The 15,820-nt window shown below is 39.6% G+C and overlaps 3 protein-coding genes across 3 annotated transcripts; all 3 read right to left on the reverse strand.

Moving 5' to 3' along the window:
- Positions 1–3,084: 3,084 nt before the first annotated feature.
- LOC145207818 (uncharacterized) lies at positions 3,085–6,201 on the reverse strand. Its single transcript, XM_080078801.1, has 4 exons — positions 5,988–6,201; positions 5,697–5,833; positions 5,339–5,503; positions 3,085–4,841 (listed from the first exon to the last, which is right to left on the reverse strand). Exons 1-4 carry the CDS (start codon positions 6,098–6,100, stop codon positions 4,642–4,644), a joined length of 615 nt encoding a protein of 204 aa, XP_079934927.1. The 5' UTR covers positions 6,101–6,201; the 3' UTR covers positions 3,085–4,641.
- Positions 6,202–12,839: 6,638 nt separating this feature from the next.
- On the reverse strand, positions 12,840–14,396 carry LOC145207816 (uncharacterized). Its single transcript, XM_080078800.1, has one exon. The coding sequence runs from the start codon at positions 14,394–14,396 to the stop codon at positions 12,840–12,842; it is 1,557 nt and encodes a 518-aa protein (XP_079934926.1).
- A 119-nt stretch (positions 14,397–14,515) lies between these two features.
- Positions 14,516–15,097, reverse strand: LOC145207814 (uncharacterized). The gene has a single exon (XM_080078799.1). It carries the CDS (start codon positions 15,095–15,097, stop codon positions 14,516–14,518), a length of 582 nt encoding a protein of 193 aa, XP_079934925.1.
- Between the last annotated feature and the right edge of the window lie 723 nt (positions 15,098–15,820).

Below are 15,820 nucleotides of genomic sequence, written 5' to 3' on the forward strand. Positions count from 1 at the left end.
TTCCACAGCTAACAAACCAGTCACAACCTATGTACCAACTGGTAAATGTTTTTTTTTTTTTGATTTTTAATTCATGGGGTTTGAACCCAGGACTCTCCCGGGGACGAATCCCGATCAGGATTTTTTATGTCTGTATGTGGGTCAGGCGCGCCAGACCATTCGGCCAAGTTCCTGCCCGATAATGTAAGTTATATTGCTCTAACTGAAATGCAATGGTATAACAAATTAAGTGGACAAGATTTTGGTTATTTGTATCCCGCTAGGTAGAGCCTCAAACACCATTGAAGTGCTTAACCCATACCAAGACATCAGGAGCGGCATTGCGAACACATCTCGCTAAGTTTAGCGAGCTCGGTATTGACGCACGACCTCGTTAAGTTGAGATTTGGTATTACGAACCCCCGTCTCGCTAAACTCCTCGCTAACTAACGAGGACCTCAGACCACTCGCTAACGCCAAATTGTTGTTGAAAAAGTCACACAGTCACGTCGGAAATCAATTGTGGCTACGTATTATGCTGGTAAAAGTTTGTACAAACGAAGAAAAATAGTAAATGTCGGTTTTAATTAAATTTTAAAATGGCGTTTGCGAAGAATAACTGTATTGGATTGATGCCATCAATTCACGAGGATTTACACATTTTCCAGTTAAAATAAGTTGCAAAAATTCCGGTAAAAAGTATCTGATGCTGGAAGAACAAGTCCTTATTATAGACTTCCGTGTGCGCAATACAGTTTAAGAAATCTAATTTGGGCAAACACAACATTTAAGCCATTGTACCAACCGTCCGTGTGGTAGTGACTCAAAGTTTTTACACTTTCCATTTTTCTTTCAACACTCTAGCTATAAGATGAACGTGTCAAAATAGATTGTTTTTTTTGATCACAGTAGTTATTTTGTGTTAAATTTATAACATTGTCATGTATTTTTTATTTTTTAAATTTCTTGTCCGTTTTGTAATGTGTCTCAAATCTCTGCCTGCAAACACTGCCATTGAGGAACCTCCACAATAAATGTAATGATCTGCATGACAATATTGCCAGATACTGAAGTGATTCCAGGTCACTAACATGATTATTCAAACAGCAGGTACTTGTGTTTATTAGAAACAAAAAGTGACAGTGTAGCATTACATGAATAAAATCGAAATGAAAGAATCGAGAAAACAAATAAAACACAAAAACTTTGAAGAAATTTACAATTGAGTTGTTCTAAATTACCATGTGAGGTGGGTAATAGACAGAAACACTAATGCACATAATACAAACACCATGTACATTAACACTGAATAAAAATGTAAAGAAGCCCAAGGCTGATTGTACTTTTTTCAGCTTTACAGCAGTCAAATTTGACCTGTAATTTTGGTCACAATGCTCCAATTTGGACTTATTTTGTGTGTCCAGCAAGCCTCTTTCTGCATCATGGTTTTGGTCTGTCTCTTTGTAATGAGGACACTGGTTCTTATTTTTTTTTAAATCTGTAATTGAAAAATGCATATGTAATATTGGGATGGTTAATTGAAGATGCAAACCATAAAACCTTATAAAATGAGTTGTACAAAACATGTGTTTAGGTATAATAAAGTTGTCATTGTTTCAAACATAAATGAAAATCACCCTAATGTCACCAGTTAGAAATTGTAAATCATTTTATGAAGTGCAAACTTACGTTAATCACAGATCTTACCGTATTGTTATGAAGCTTCAACGTTTTCTTTTCATAAAAAATATACCAACAGATTTTTTGCACCTTTTCTAAGATATGAAACTTCCATTTCAACTGTTGTCCACGTTTCAATAAATTCTTGCAATGTTTCTTGATGTTCTTATGCTACTTTATCAAATAAACAAATTCCAAACTGTCCATAAATTAGGAAATCCAAACATTTTGAGGTTATATTGCAAATTTACATTAAAAACAGCATAAATGACAGGCGAAAATTGTTTATCGCAAGGTGTCGCATAGCGCGGCGTGACGATTTTGCTGAGTCAGACGTCTTTTTTCTTACGATTTTGACGCATTCTCTCGTATTTGCGTCAGGCTTTAGCGAGGCGTTTGCGAGGACACTTCGTAATACTAAATACTTTACCGAGTTCCTCGCTCGTTAAGTCCTCGCTAAAGATTTTTTTACCGAGCTCGGTAAGTTAGCGAGCGAGGAAGTGTTCATAATGCCGCCCCAGGTCAGGAACTTGGCCGAATGGTCCGGAGCGCAACTAATAGTAATCGTCCCCGGGAGTGTCCTGGGTTGTACTCTCTATAAATTTGCGTACATAGGTTTTAGCCGTATAAAGATAAATTTTGTTGTTTTTAGAGTAATTTACTGTTCAGCATACGGAAAAAATAAAAATACTCTGGACTTCGTCTGTGTCTTGCTTTGTGGCAATTATTTTTTGCTAGGATATGTCTTACATTTAATAGTTTTATCTACCTTAGAAGTGTAAATACACAGCATTTCAATTGTAACTGTAATTGTAAACTTTTGGCGGCTGAAAAGTAAAAACAACACGAAATACCATCAGGACATTCGTTGTTGCTTGAGTATAACATTTAAAATAAAAATACTTACACGAAAAACTTTTCCAGCTATTTTCCCTTTTTATGGGTGTAAGTAATGTCAGGAAATTTCGGCGTGAAAACCACTAAATCGGTAACTGTGTTTTATTTGTTTAACAAAAGCAAATGCATTTCGCTTTATAAGCATAATCAGTGTCTGAAAACAAACAGATTTAATGACCCTGAATCGTCGCACCTCATTGCTTTACTTGAATGGAGATTTCATTAATAAGAAAATATTTACCATGTGCAAGTATCGTCGCAATTAAACAACGAGTAAAAACGTCCGTTTCATTGCAAACAAGAAATATACACTTGAACTTCTCATTTATACTGCGTGGACCAGCTTTTGCGGTTCTGTCCACCAACGCACCAAGTGCATTCACATTTATGTTTTCTAACTGTGTTTTTAGTCTTTTTTCGTGTCGAATGAAAAGATCATTAACAAAACATTTTAATTTGTAGATTTCTATTAATTTCATGCTCTCAATTGCATCATTTAAATATATCTACAATGGGCTAAAACAGGGATGGGGAACCTACTTAGTACTGCGGGCCGCATGAATTGCACAACAGTTTCGGGCGGGCCAAATATTTATTTATTTTCAAATTCCGAGTAAAAATACCCAAAGCACACAAGTGGTTTTATATTTTATCGCTCCATATTTGATTTTTTCTTTGCTGCTACATGTTTGCAACAAACAAGGCATACAGGTTTATCACTTATTTCGCCAAAAAATAAGAGTTAAAACACCCTACCTCTATTACTGATCTAAAACTAACAACACATGACAAATGATTTGTTACTGCAAGGAGAGGCAATCCAGTAACTGTTACGTCACAATCATAGCAAGCGGTTGAATGCGTGGCATTTTTTTGTAAGTTTACGTCATAATGTGGAATGGAGAGATATTGAATATAAATTACCAAAAATGTCGAAGCCGAAAAGAGCATCAGCGGGATGTTGCCAACAGCGACGCAAAGAAGTCGGCCCTGTCCAATCACGCGGTATCACAAGGCCACCGTATTGATTTCAATGCGGCTTCTGTTGTGGCCCGGGAGCCTGACTACAGGAAAAGACTATTTCTTGAGTCATGGAATATTCACCAACGGGTCAACACAATGAACATCAAAACAGACGTGATGCTTCCAGCGTGCTACAGGCACCTGCTTAAAGATTAGAGGGTCAATCATTTGTTATCGCGCGGTGTTTTCGTTGCGTTGTTACGTGCTTGCGTTCTATTCTTTTTTTCCTTTTTTCCTTTGTTTATCGTGCACTGTGCTAGTCGCATTCAGTGTTATTTACCCTGATGAAGACGACCTGTATAGGACGTCGAAACGTCGGAATAAAATCACATTTGCCAGAAGAGCTCTTTAAACTTGATACTATGCCTGGCAGCAATAGCTTATATATGTCGAAGTCATTTCTAGGAGATGTTTGTACATAAGCATTTTACTGTTTTTAGTGCTATGTGGTATACTTTAACGAAAATCCGACGCGGGCCACATTAAAAAGGCAAGCGGGCCACATGCGGCCCGCGGGCCGCAGGTTCCCCACCCTTGGGCTAAAACAACGCCCAAGTTTGTTTGTCAAGCAAGTAGTTTTAATTCTCAGCTTTTTGAACAACCTATCTTCCAAAATTATTTGAATTCGAAGTTATAACTTTTTAAGTTGATGCAACTGGTTAGGATTAATTGTCGTTCTTCTATTCACTTTTAAACAAGCACAAATCAATTTGTTCGGTCGTCAGACAACCCAATGTAAAACAAAATGCTCTTGTCTTTCGGCCTCAAAAATTTATACAAAACATAAGAGCATCACCAATGTTTTTTTTCCGATTATAACATTTTCGATTAAATAACTGTAAACTCCATCAGGAATAAAATAAAAGCACATGTCGGAAACAAAACCGAATTTTCCGTAGAATTCTGTAACGATTAGGCAAATTTTACCAGCAATTTAAAAGAGCCATGTGCCACATGATTAAGACATATTTACATTATTTCAGCCAAGGCAATTAATCGCTATTTTAGGTTTAAAAGCACAAAACGAATTCATCAGTAAAATCGAAAATGACTTTTGTAATATTAAAAATAATCCAGTTTTACGTTGGGTTCGGTATGCACTTCACCAGCGTTTCGGCCTTTAATCAAAGCTTTGCCGAGAGAGATAAGGGCTGAACATATCGCAGCACACACTTGTAGGTAAAAATTTGCTCCCACGTTTCCTCCCTCTAAATCAGAAGCTGAAAATCCAGTCATGGCGGCAACAATAACGCTTGACATACCTACACAAAACAAGAAAAGGTGCCGCATGTTTTCAAGGAAAACAAATTTTAGATTTTTACAGCCTAATATGTGGCCCCACTACGTCACCTCTATGAGGTAAAAAAGATCTTAATATAACTTAATACATTAGCAGGTTTTATACATTAACAAAAAGTCCTGAGTTTAACCCATCGTTATTGTTAATCAAGGGCAAAACTGCCAAAGACCTTGTACATACTTAAACATTCAAATGCGGACGTTTCGAAAACCGCTGTTGTCATTACTAACAAAGCGCCTCTAACAGCGATTGTTGCAATTTCTGCATTATGTCTTCAACCGCCTTATTTTTCATCAAGGTATTAATCAGAACGAGCTTATACAATGTTGTTGTTAATGTTGGTTGAATTTAACTTTAAACGTTGATTTTGAAAATGGTTTTAATTAGGTACAGCAGAAAAAAGGCGAACCCTAATATTGATTCTGTATCCCATTTGATTGGGGGTTAACAATTACCCACCAGTAGAATAATTACTCTTAGTCAACTTTTTCAATTTGTCGCTGATACACTTGCAGACGTTTCCACAACTTTCTCCGCAACTGCATAGCAGTTGTATTGAATAGATCAAGGTAAAAAATGAAGACAAGGTCGCCAACAAGGAGAAACCGAAAACTCCAACCAAACCTAAACAACACAATGGAACTTGAACCCTGGATGGCTCAAGATTAGACATAAACAAATGGTCAATCAGCCTAAGAATTTAAAGCCAGTGCTTATTATTAATAACTTATTAAAAAACAATATGCTTATAAACGGCAACACTCCAAGGCTTACATCAATTGTAGAAGAATATTCTTTAAAAATGTTTTGCACCCACCTTCCCGATTGGTATAATGTATGGTTCTGTTGATAATGCTCTCAAAGAACCCAATTTGGATTTCAATCATTGTCGGGTTTGTCGGATAATTGTCTTCCTCTTCATGTGCACCTTCCAAAAAGTTTTCGGCATTTTCTCTGCATGCATATTTATCTCGTAAGTCAGTGAAATGTTAATAAAGTGTTTAGGTTATACCAAAGCAAAACAAACAGTTTCCAATATTTCAATAAAAGAATGCTAAAAGTTTTAAGCGACAACTAATATTATATATCAACATAAAAATAACGCTACTTAGACACGATCCCCATGAACAATTCCGGCAATACCAAAGCAAGAATGCACAAGGCAAATTGCGCTGCAGCCAACAACACTAGACAGATTTTTTTTCCTTTTTCTTTGCACATTTTTATCACTGGTGAGGTTCAACAACAATAAATCATAAACATTTGATATGGCATAATCTTGCAGTTATTTTTACAAACACAAATTCAACCAAATGCATAACCTAAAGCTCATATTACAACATTACACGAATCGGCATGACAATAAGTAGAAGGCATTGCGGCCGGCCTATTTTAGTAATAGTTGCCGAAATCTGGGGAGCGTGCAATATACGTTGGGTGAACGTTGCAACCAGAAAAAGGCAGAATGCGACACGCATACAGGCGCTTACTAAGCACTTACACTTTTGCAGGACGGACGTTTTCAACCTACGTGACTAGGGCAAACCAAGAAAAAAAGGCTCCAGCAAACACACAAAACATCGCATATCTCCAGTTCTAGAGCAGGTGGAAAGGTAAATTTTCACACTTTTGTCAGCTTATTTTAAGTTACATTTTATTTTTTCCGTTTATTTTAAGTTACCAAAATCTTTTCCAAAATTTTTTGGGTTTTGTGGCAAGTACAGGTTTGAAACTTCACCTTTCTACCGGTTCTAAAACGGATGGTATGCGATGTTTTGTGTGTTTGCTGGAGCCTTTTTTCCGCGATTTGTCCTGTTGGGTCGGGTAAAAGCTATCCACACGAAGTATGCATTGCAGTTGTGTTCCACTGTCAACATTCTTAAACTAGTACTTGAATATAGCTGGTTAAAATGTTTTAAAATCGCACCTTTACAAAGCTACTGTTCTCATGCAAAAATTTGTCCCGTATGTCATTCGAATTGCAGTATAGCTATTTTTACCTCATTTTTTGACCAGAAGTGTCTTTTAACATGAAGCTTCGCAACATAAATACAATACGGTAAAGGCTCTTCTGTTGCGAAGCGTATTAAGTCCTCCAAAAACGGTGTTGTCTTTCACTGCGCGTTTTATCAAGCCCCAACTCGTAAAAACAACATAATCGATTTTGTACCATAATTCCTATTGGACGGTGCGGTAGTTTTATTTGATCACTGCTCTGAGCTGTTCAAATCCTTGTAATTTGTTTCTTTTAGTTCATTGCGTAAGTTTGGGGCCATAACCTGGCCAGGACCCGAAAAGACGTACGAAAACCGACGCCAACCTTAAAGTCAGTTTAAATACAACACGAATTAGGCTGAAGTTCAATTTACCAAGGTGAAAATACGAAACTAAAGTGGCCTGGTATAGAAACACCCGTATCAGAACCGCACTTTTGCTTACACAGAACCTCAAGTTCGGCCCAAAAAGCATTGGTATGTTTACAAGCATATTGGACATGCCATTAGGTAACAATTTCCAGTAAAATTCTTCAGCGTTTTTAACGGCATTGTTATGTTACAGTAAAAAGTTGCGTAGTGGTACGATCTGTTTTAAAACAATTTGGAATAAAATTGCAGAAGAAACTTAATAGTTTTGAACCGTTCCAACTTTTGCCCAGGGAACTGGACATAGATTTGAATAAAATGTTTACATTAGTTTTCTGGTTCGCACCAAAATAAACTGCTGGGACTCGTACTCAGTTTTGAAAAGGAAATAGCGTTAGTGTTGCAATATCTGCCACCAACACACGTGGGTGAATATAACGCATCCGATATAGACTGCCTCAGTGGCATTGTTTCTTCGTGGAAATGTTTAGTTTTGAAATAGAATGTGTGAATATAAAGGCGTGGAAACCATCATAAACATTTAAAAAAACAATATTAGTGCGTATGCAGTGGTGGGATTCAAATTTTTTGTTAGCCGGTTCTATTTCAAAAATAATATTTTTCAGCCGGTTCTGTTACAAACCGTCCATTGGCACTAACCAGTATTGCTAACCGGTTCGCTGATCTCACAAAATTTGAAACGGTTCTACAGAACCGGTGCGAACCGACTAACTCCCAACACTACATGTATATGTTTAGTAAAATAACAAATACTTTAACTTGTGCTATTGCTAAACCTCTGGCATACATTACAACATTTCTACTATAATTATACGGTAGCTGAAAAATACGTGTATGTTTATAGTAAGGTAGTCTCTTGTAGATTTAATTTGTGGAGGTAAAATGTTTTAGTTTCAGTTTGTATTTGTTTACGATTAGGAATGTTTGCCATACTTTTGTAATCTCAAAGTAACCACTTTTCTTTTTAGTAGGCCTACGTCCCCATAGAATTTTAGTAGGCCTACGTCCCCATAAAATAGACTACATGCAATATTCTAAACCAGTGGTTCCCAACCTGGGGTTCGCGGACCTCCAAGGGGTCCGTGAGATGGTTTCAGGGTGTCCATGGAGGCAAACATTTGTAGAAGCAAAAACAACAGTAACATTTTTGAATTCCCAAACGGTTTTTACAATCCTGCATATGAGTGCAAACTGTTTACCAAATCCTTGGATCAGGAAAACTTTTGTGACACAACACACATTAACAATACAATTTGTTGTGCTTTGTTGTAAGTTTTGTACACCAGAAAATTTATCTCTGTGTTGCATTGACTGCTACAGCACAGAAATTTATTGAGATTGAAGGACTGTGAAGGTTGAATTAAAACTCTGCCCCCAAAAGCGAAAGTATAATAACGTATAATGAAGTAAACGAAAAACACAACAAGACTAAATTACGTTGGGGGTCCGCGGACCCAAAAAATTTATAAAAGCGGTCCCTGAATACAAAAAGGTTGGGAACCACTGTTCTAAACCTTCAGTAAAAATTTCAGTTCTACCATTGGCACCGCCTCGCCATTGGAATAAACAACATATCCGGTTTACATTACCACCTTCGCATTGTTGGTAAATATATCTGACTAATAGAAAATCTAATTATCAATCTACATCAATAAAATAATATCTATTGTTGAGTTATCTGTAGAAGAGTAGAAACTATAAACAAATTTGAAAAAATTTGAAACAAATTTGTTTAAAAAAGAAAATGAAACACACCTGCCACGATTATTACTTATGTGTGAAGCAGTTTGATCCTCTTACGTTGTTACTTTAATACTCTAAAGCAGTTAGATCTTTTTGGTTTAAGCTTTCCCGGCTAAAGGTTTACAACTTGCACACCCTGGTATACTAGACATGTGTAGAATAAAGTACCCCGATTTTGAACATTAGATAAAATATTTACATAGTGTGTGCCAATCTTAAAATAAAAAAGATCGAAATACTTCTAAGCAAACACATCTAAATCGTGGCTGGTGGTTTTAGCAGAAGTGTAGATGGTGTGTAGTACTTTTTTTTCTTCATGTTCGTTTAAAAAGAAAATTTCTACTAATCAGATTGATCAACTGCAGTTGAAAACGTAAACTGGACATGTTTAAAGTAAAACTAAATTTTGTTCTCTGGGTTTGTACTGCCAGAAGCCCAATCCTTTACCAAGTATAATGTACTTGGAAGAAAAATCGGCCACGTAGTTGCTCACTTACCAGGAGATTATCTAGAGTCACAGCCTTTTGCGCCTGTTACCCGTGCATTAAAAATGTATAAATAGCTATGGAACGTTTTGTGGTAAAAAAGATACTTGGTGTGATATAAGATTTGAGCAGCAGTAGAAGTAAAGTTTTGTTGTTTCACTGAACATGCGTGGTAAGTCTGCTGTTATTAAGTTACGAAGCGGGGGAGCGTGCCTTTCAAAACAAAAAAAAACGTTTCATTTTGAAACCAAGCATTGACAAAAAGAAACAATGCGACTGAGGTAAGCTATATCGGATGTGATGAATCTCACCCACGTGCGTTGGTGGTAGATATTACAACAAAAACTGCTCTGCGGGTTGCGACAATGATTAATCATTTTCCTTTCCGAAACAGAACACGAGTTTCACCACTTGTTTTTAAGCGAACCACAAAAACTAACAAATGCGACTTAGTTTTCTATCAACGCCTCGGTACCGAGTAACCTTTATGGTTTCATCATCCCTTGCGGCACTATTAACGTATTTCTCCCATATTTATAATTCCAAATATGTGCGAACTTTACAAAATATGATCCATATATTATTACAATTTGCCAAAACCAAAAAACTTTTTGCTTACACAACAGTCAAATCACAATTCATTTCTACTATGTGATGACAAAATATACTGTTTGTTATACGCCAGTGGTTCTCAAACTTTTTTGACCGCGACCCAAATCTGAGTTTAATGAACATCTCACGACCCAAGCCCCAAACATTAAAAAATGTATTTTTTTCTAAATTGCATGGAATAGAAAAAGACACAGACAATTAAAAAACAAATGATTTATTTGTTTAATGTGATTGATGAAACTGAAATTTTTCCTTCATAATATCTTCAATGTACGGCTCTATTTTTTATTCGGGAGACCACTTGATATTGTATATTCAGTGAAAGGTCTGTGATTCGACTTTTAACTGTGCTGTTCGATAACGAGACGGACTGCAATTTCGAGGCTACGTCGTCGCCGCACAGGAGTCTGGCCATGTAAAAATGGCTGCAGGCTGAACGAGCTCTTCACACGAGCTCGATTAGTTTGACAATTATTTTGCATAACGCAGCACACATTGTGGCATTGCAGCACCGTGATCACTGATAGAAGTGAATCCCCAATCTAAAAATTGTACGAATACTTACTCATCAACGCTAACTATTCCATCTCCACGTTCAGTTGCGCATGATTAACTTGTCCTATTATTTATGTGGTAATGATTGGTATATTTTCCTGTACAGCGTGGTCGAGTAAGGTGACTTTATTACTGCGTTAAGTAAATTCGTTTGTGTTCACTTAAAGCAGCAATAGAATTGAATTTGGGCAGAATTGAATCACCATGGCGCGACCCATTTTCTGACCCTGCGCGACCCATTAAGTGAACACAAACGAACCATGGCGCGACCCATTTCTGACCCTGCGCGGCAAACTTACGGATAGGTTCAATCATTGTTTGCAATAAAACAAGTGGTTCAATCTGTTCCATAAATTAACGGCTTAGCGCGAGCCTTTCAATTAACCTCAGGCTCGGAGTGCACAGCTAGCGGGTGCGGATACAATAATATGCAGTAGCCTATAAGTAGTTTTAGTTTGAAATGTATGTACCGGCGGCTGTACATCAACAAAAACTCAAATATATTTGGCTTTTAGATTCAAAGGGTTACTGATAATGCTTTCTAACTCTTTACTCAAAACAAATTTTGTGACTATATTTTAGTTGCTCCAGGACAGGTTGTAGTAATGCTAATAATATGAAGCTTTAAAAATCAACCGAAATAACAACCAGAAGTGAAGAAAAAAAAAGACTGGGATACGGTTGGGAACTAAATGTAACGTTAGCAAGTAGGTATTAAGTTGCTTTTATTGTTAATATTTTTATTAAACCTCACTCAAATACTAATTGCCCTCTTCTTCATCATTTTTCCACAATTTGCTTGAAACTTATTCGCAAATCCTTTTTTCGCCATTTATCGTTATTTGGCAAACTTTATCCCATGCGAGTTCTTACGTTAGTAGAATTTACTAAAATTTGCTAATTCTGAATTGATCAAATTAATTTTGCGCCTACGACAATCATCATAGCGATGCAGTTCTTGGCTACTAAAAATCTTCATTGGCTACTAAAAATTCGCAGAGCTACAAATTTTGTAACCTTTGGATTTTAGAACCAACAATGTACCAATGATTTTTACAAACGTCTGGGGTGAAACTCAATCTCTACATTGCTTCTGATAATGATCAGAGCATTGTGTCTTATTTTGCATATTTGTTCGCGCATATATGTGCAAGCTCCGTGAGTGCACGGAGCGACTAAGCTCGTGTGATTAATGTCCAAATAATAGAGACATGCGAAAGGTAATCAAATTGATGTCTGTGTAACGTCCCGTGAACGCGCCCCGGTTACAGCGCGGAACGTCACACGAGGGGGGATTGAAACGCGATTCCTAAAGGTCTCCAACAAGCAGTCCACACAGATAGGGTGTTTTGTAGATCTTATATTCAAACACTTTCAATGAAGAATGAAGAGGACGGTGGGAGGCGATAGAAACGATCGGAAACGAATAGGAAACGGTTTCTACAAAGACATGGCATTAGCACTGTGCTTTAAATGTAGGAATGTAACTTTAAGCTCACCAACTGTTATGGGAACCGGAAGAAAACAAATAACATGGGCGATCCCAGAAATCACTGTCACACACCTAAATACACAATAAAAACATGAGACCACAATATGCCATTATGACGTCATACACAATGCTTACCAAGCTATGTAGAGCAACAGTGTAGAAAGTCACGCTTCACGTGAGTATCGTACAAGAACGCTGCGTAAACAATTACAACTTTAGCAACTTGAATGAACCCAACTACACGTACAGTACGACTATTAAAAAAGGGAAATGACGTTTAGGTCATTGCAGTTTAGGTCAAATTCACAGCGGTTAGCATTCATTATGGTAATTCACAATATTGAGTCATTAAACACATATATACAAAGTGACTCACCATTAATCGTCAACACGACAATAAACAGCTTTTCTACAACAACCGACTCAGCACCGTGCTCCACGGAAGTCAGCAACGAAAAGAACTAAACCACGTTGCGTTATCACACAAAACTGGCAGTCCATTGTTACGTCACACAACGCACTAGGTTACAACACAAGTTGTAGTGAGGAAAAGCGGGAATCAATAGAAATCGGCAATTACTGGCAAATAAGATGTAACATACCCCCCCACAATGTACGAATCCAAGGAGTACATTTACAACATAACACACAAACATCGGCAGTAATTGCGAACACAAAGAAACACACAACTAATCACGCATCGCGTCGTCGCGGCATACCAAGCACAATTTTGCAATTGGGCGTCTCAATGCACCAGTGTGAGTCTTAACCACCACCTGGCGCACTACTCCCTTCCGATCAGGAAACACATCGGTCACGCGACCCAGGAGCCATTTGCTCCTAGGCTGATTATCATCCGCTACAAGCACAACGTCACCGACTGCGAAATTAGAATGTTCATTTGCCCACTTCGATCTGGGCATTAGCGTCGGCAGGTACTCGCGCGACCATCGCCGCCAAAATTGGTCGGCCAAGTATTGTACTTGGCGCCAACGGTTACGATGGTAACAGTCCTTCCCCGTAAACAGTCCAGGGGGCATATTCGGCGCTGCACGTTGCAGCAGTAGGTGATTTGGTGTAAGTGGCTCCTCATCCTTCGAATCGAACGTCACAGGAACCAAGGGACGAGAATTCAGGATGGCCTCGACCTCCACCATCAGCGTCATCAGTTTCTCATCGGACAAGGTCTGCTCCGAAAGCAGAGCGTTGAGGATTTTGCGCACAGAGCGTATCATTCGCTCCCAAACCCCACCCATGTGGCTGGCAGTGGGAGGATTGAAGCTCCACGCTATTTCACGTTGTTGCAGATATTTGTAAATCTGCCTTTGATTCCACCGGTTTAGTTCTTCGCGCAGGATGCGATGGTCGTATGGAAGAATCATCGGATGCTTCACATCAAACTCGACACATGCACGCTCGAGCCTTCCACCAACTCTCATAACTCCATCGACTAGAATTGGATTGAGCTTTCCAAGAGCTCTCTTTTTCTTTGGTAAACGAATGGCTTCGCCTTTGGCCTTCGACATCGCAGCGATAACGTCCGGAAAACTTCGTTTTTGAACATACTTGACGATCTCAAGCTCGGCAGCCTTGAGTTCAACAACGGTCAGTTGCCCAGTAGTTACTTTGTATTTGGCAGGAAATCTCCTTGACATCAACATCGATTTGAATCTAAGCAACCAGCTTACAGCCCTTTTCAGCCGATTGAGTGATGAGTATCTGGCTATGAAGCGATCCGTAGCGGACTCGCTGGCGACCAGACAAACGGTTTGAGTTTCTTTCTTTACCAAAAGAAATTCGATTGGCAATGACGACAAGTCTGGGCAGGAAGGCCATGTATCTTCTTGCTCCCAAAGAAACTGGGGTCCAGTAAGCCATCGGCTGGACCTGAGGAATTTATTCACACTGAGTCCACGAGACGCCTCGTCCGCTGGATTTACCTTGGTGCTGACGTGTCTCCATTGACTAGGCCGGGAAACATCCTCGATTTTGGCCAAGCGATTTGCAACAAACACTGGAAAGCGCTTATTGCAGTTGCGAATACTTTGAAGAACCGCAGTCGAATCCGTCCAGAACACGGATTTGCATTCGTCCAGTTGCAGCTCCTTTCTCACAAGTCGATCCAACTTGGCTGCAACAACGGCCGCCGTCAGCTCCAGGCGGGGAATCGAACATGTCTTCAGGGGGGCAACGCGTGCCTTGCCTATTACAAACGAGCAGTGAATGCGTCCTCGCTCGTCTACCATCCTTAGATAGGTCACCGCACCGTAAGCTGTAGATGACGCATCTGCAAAATGGTGCAATTCCGTTTTTCTCACCTTACCAAAATCGTGGGGCTTCACACATCTTGGCAGAACGACGTCTCCTAACCGCGGTAGTTGCTGCAACCATTTTGCCCACGATTCGGAGTCTTCATCGGAAAGAACGTCATCCCATCCCAGCTGCTTTCTGCAGAGATCTCTTTGCATCGTCTTGGCCACCACGACCACAAGCCAAGAGGGTCGTATAAGGAACTTACCACCGACAGGATTGACCTTCTGGTGTAGGCTGTAGGCTGCTTTACATCGATATTGAAACCGAACTCGTCCGACGAAACGTTCCATCGAACACCAAGTACCCTCTCGCAAGAGGAACCATCCACGTCTAGCTCCTTCACCGATTTAGCCCGTTCCTCCTCATCAATAGACGCGAGAACTCGCTCGCTGTTGCTAAGCCACTTGGTTAGCCGAAATCCCTTCTTCTTGAAAAGTGCACAAATACCTTTGACCAACTGAACTGCTTCTGCTTCAGTCGACACGGATTTTAAACAGTCGTCAACGTAGAAATTCTTTTCTACCGTCTCGACGACTTCATTTGGAAATTCGCTTCGCAAATCATCAGCGGCTTGTTTAAGACAAAAACTCGCACAGGAAGGGGAAGAAGTCGCTCCAAACAAATGAACAAGCATCCTGTGTGCAGTGGGCTTCTTCGACACATCGCCATCAGGCCACCACAAGAACCGAAGTGCATCACAATCTGTCGGCTTCACACGTATCTGATGAAACATGGCCTCCACGTCGGCCACAAGAGCTACCCTTTCCATCCGAAACCTTGAAAGAACTCCTACTAAGGAATTGGTCAGATCCGGACCCTGGAGGTAAAGCATCATTCAACGACTGGTCGCGGTATTTTGCAGCACAGTCAAAAACTACCCGCACCTTTCCGGGCTTGTGTGGATTTGTGACAGGGTGATGCGGCAGGTACCATACTACCTCTGCAGACTGTTCCTCCTCTGGAACCTCTTCGGCATAGCCTTTTGCTATGTAACCCTGTACCGTCTTTGTATACGCATCGCGTAGCACGGCGTCGCGTCTCATGCGACGTTCCAAAGAACCCAAACGATTTAGCGCCATGTCCCGGTTGCACCGAAGCGGTTGTGCGTTCGGGCGCCATGGCAACGGCAACTCGTAATGACCTTGCTTAAATTGCACACTGGTTTTCATTTTATCCAAGACGTACCGGTCTTCACGCGACATAGGCATCGCGTCGGCGTTGGTATCTTGAAAGTCGGTCTTCCACATTCGCTCTAACTTCTCGTGCAGCGAATCATCGGCAACTTGAGTAAAGTTGACGGAAAACAAATCAGTTGACTTTTTAGAGACAGGTCCTGCCAATGCCCATCCAAGTGGGA

Source organism: Phallusia mammillata, unplaced genomic scaffold, assembly GCF_965637545.1.
Source record: "Phallusia mammillata unplaced genomic scaffold, kaPhaMamm4.hap1.1 HAP1_SCAFFOLD_173, whole genome shotgun sequence".
Classification (NCBI taxonomy): domain Eukaryota; kingdom Metazoa; phylum Chordata; class Ascidiacea; order Phlebobranchia; family Ascidiidae; genus Phallusia; species Phallusia mammillata.

Coding starts and splice junctions, on each gene's coding strand:
- LOC145207818 (XM_080078801.1), bottom strand. CDS start 6,100: ATGTGCAAAGAAAAAGGAAAAAAAATCTGTCTAGTGTTGTTGGCTGCA. Junction 5,834..5,987: donor TTCATGGGGATCGTGTCTAA/GTAGCGTTATTT, acceptor ATATGCATGCAG/AGAAAATGCCGAAAACTTTT. Junction 4,842..5,338: donor TAAGAGTAATTATTCTACTG/GTGGGTAATTGT, acceptor TGTTTTGTGTAG/GTATGTCAAGCGTTATTGTT.
- LOC145207816 (XM_080078800.1), bottom strand. CDS start 14,396: ATGGTAGACGAGCGAGGACGCATTCACTGCTCGTTTGTAATAGGCAAG.
- LOC145207814 (XM_080078799.1), bottom strand. CDS start 15,097: ATGCTTGTTCATTTGTTTGGAGCGACTTCTTCCCCTTCCTGTGCGAGT.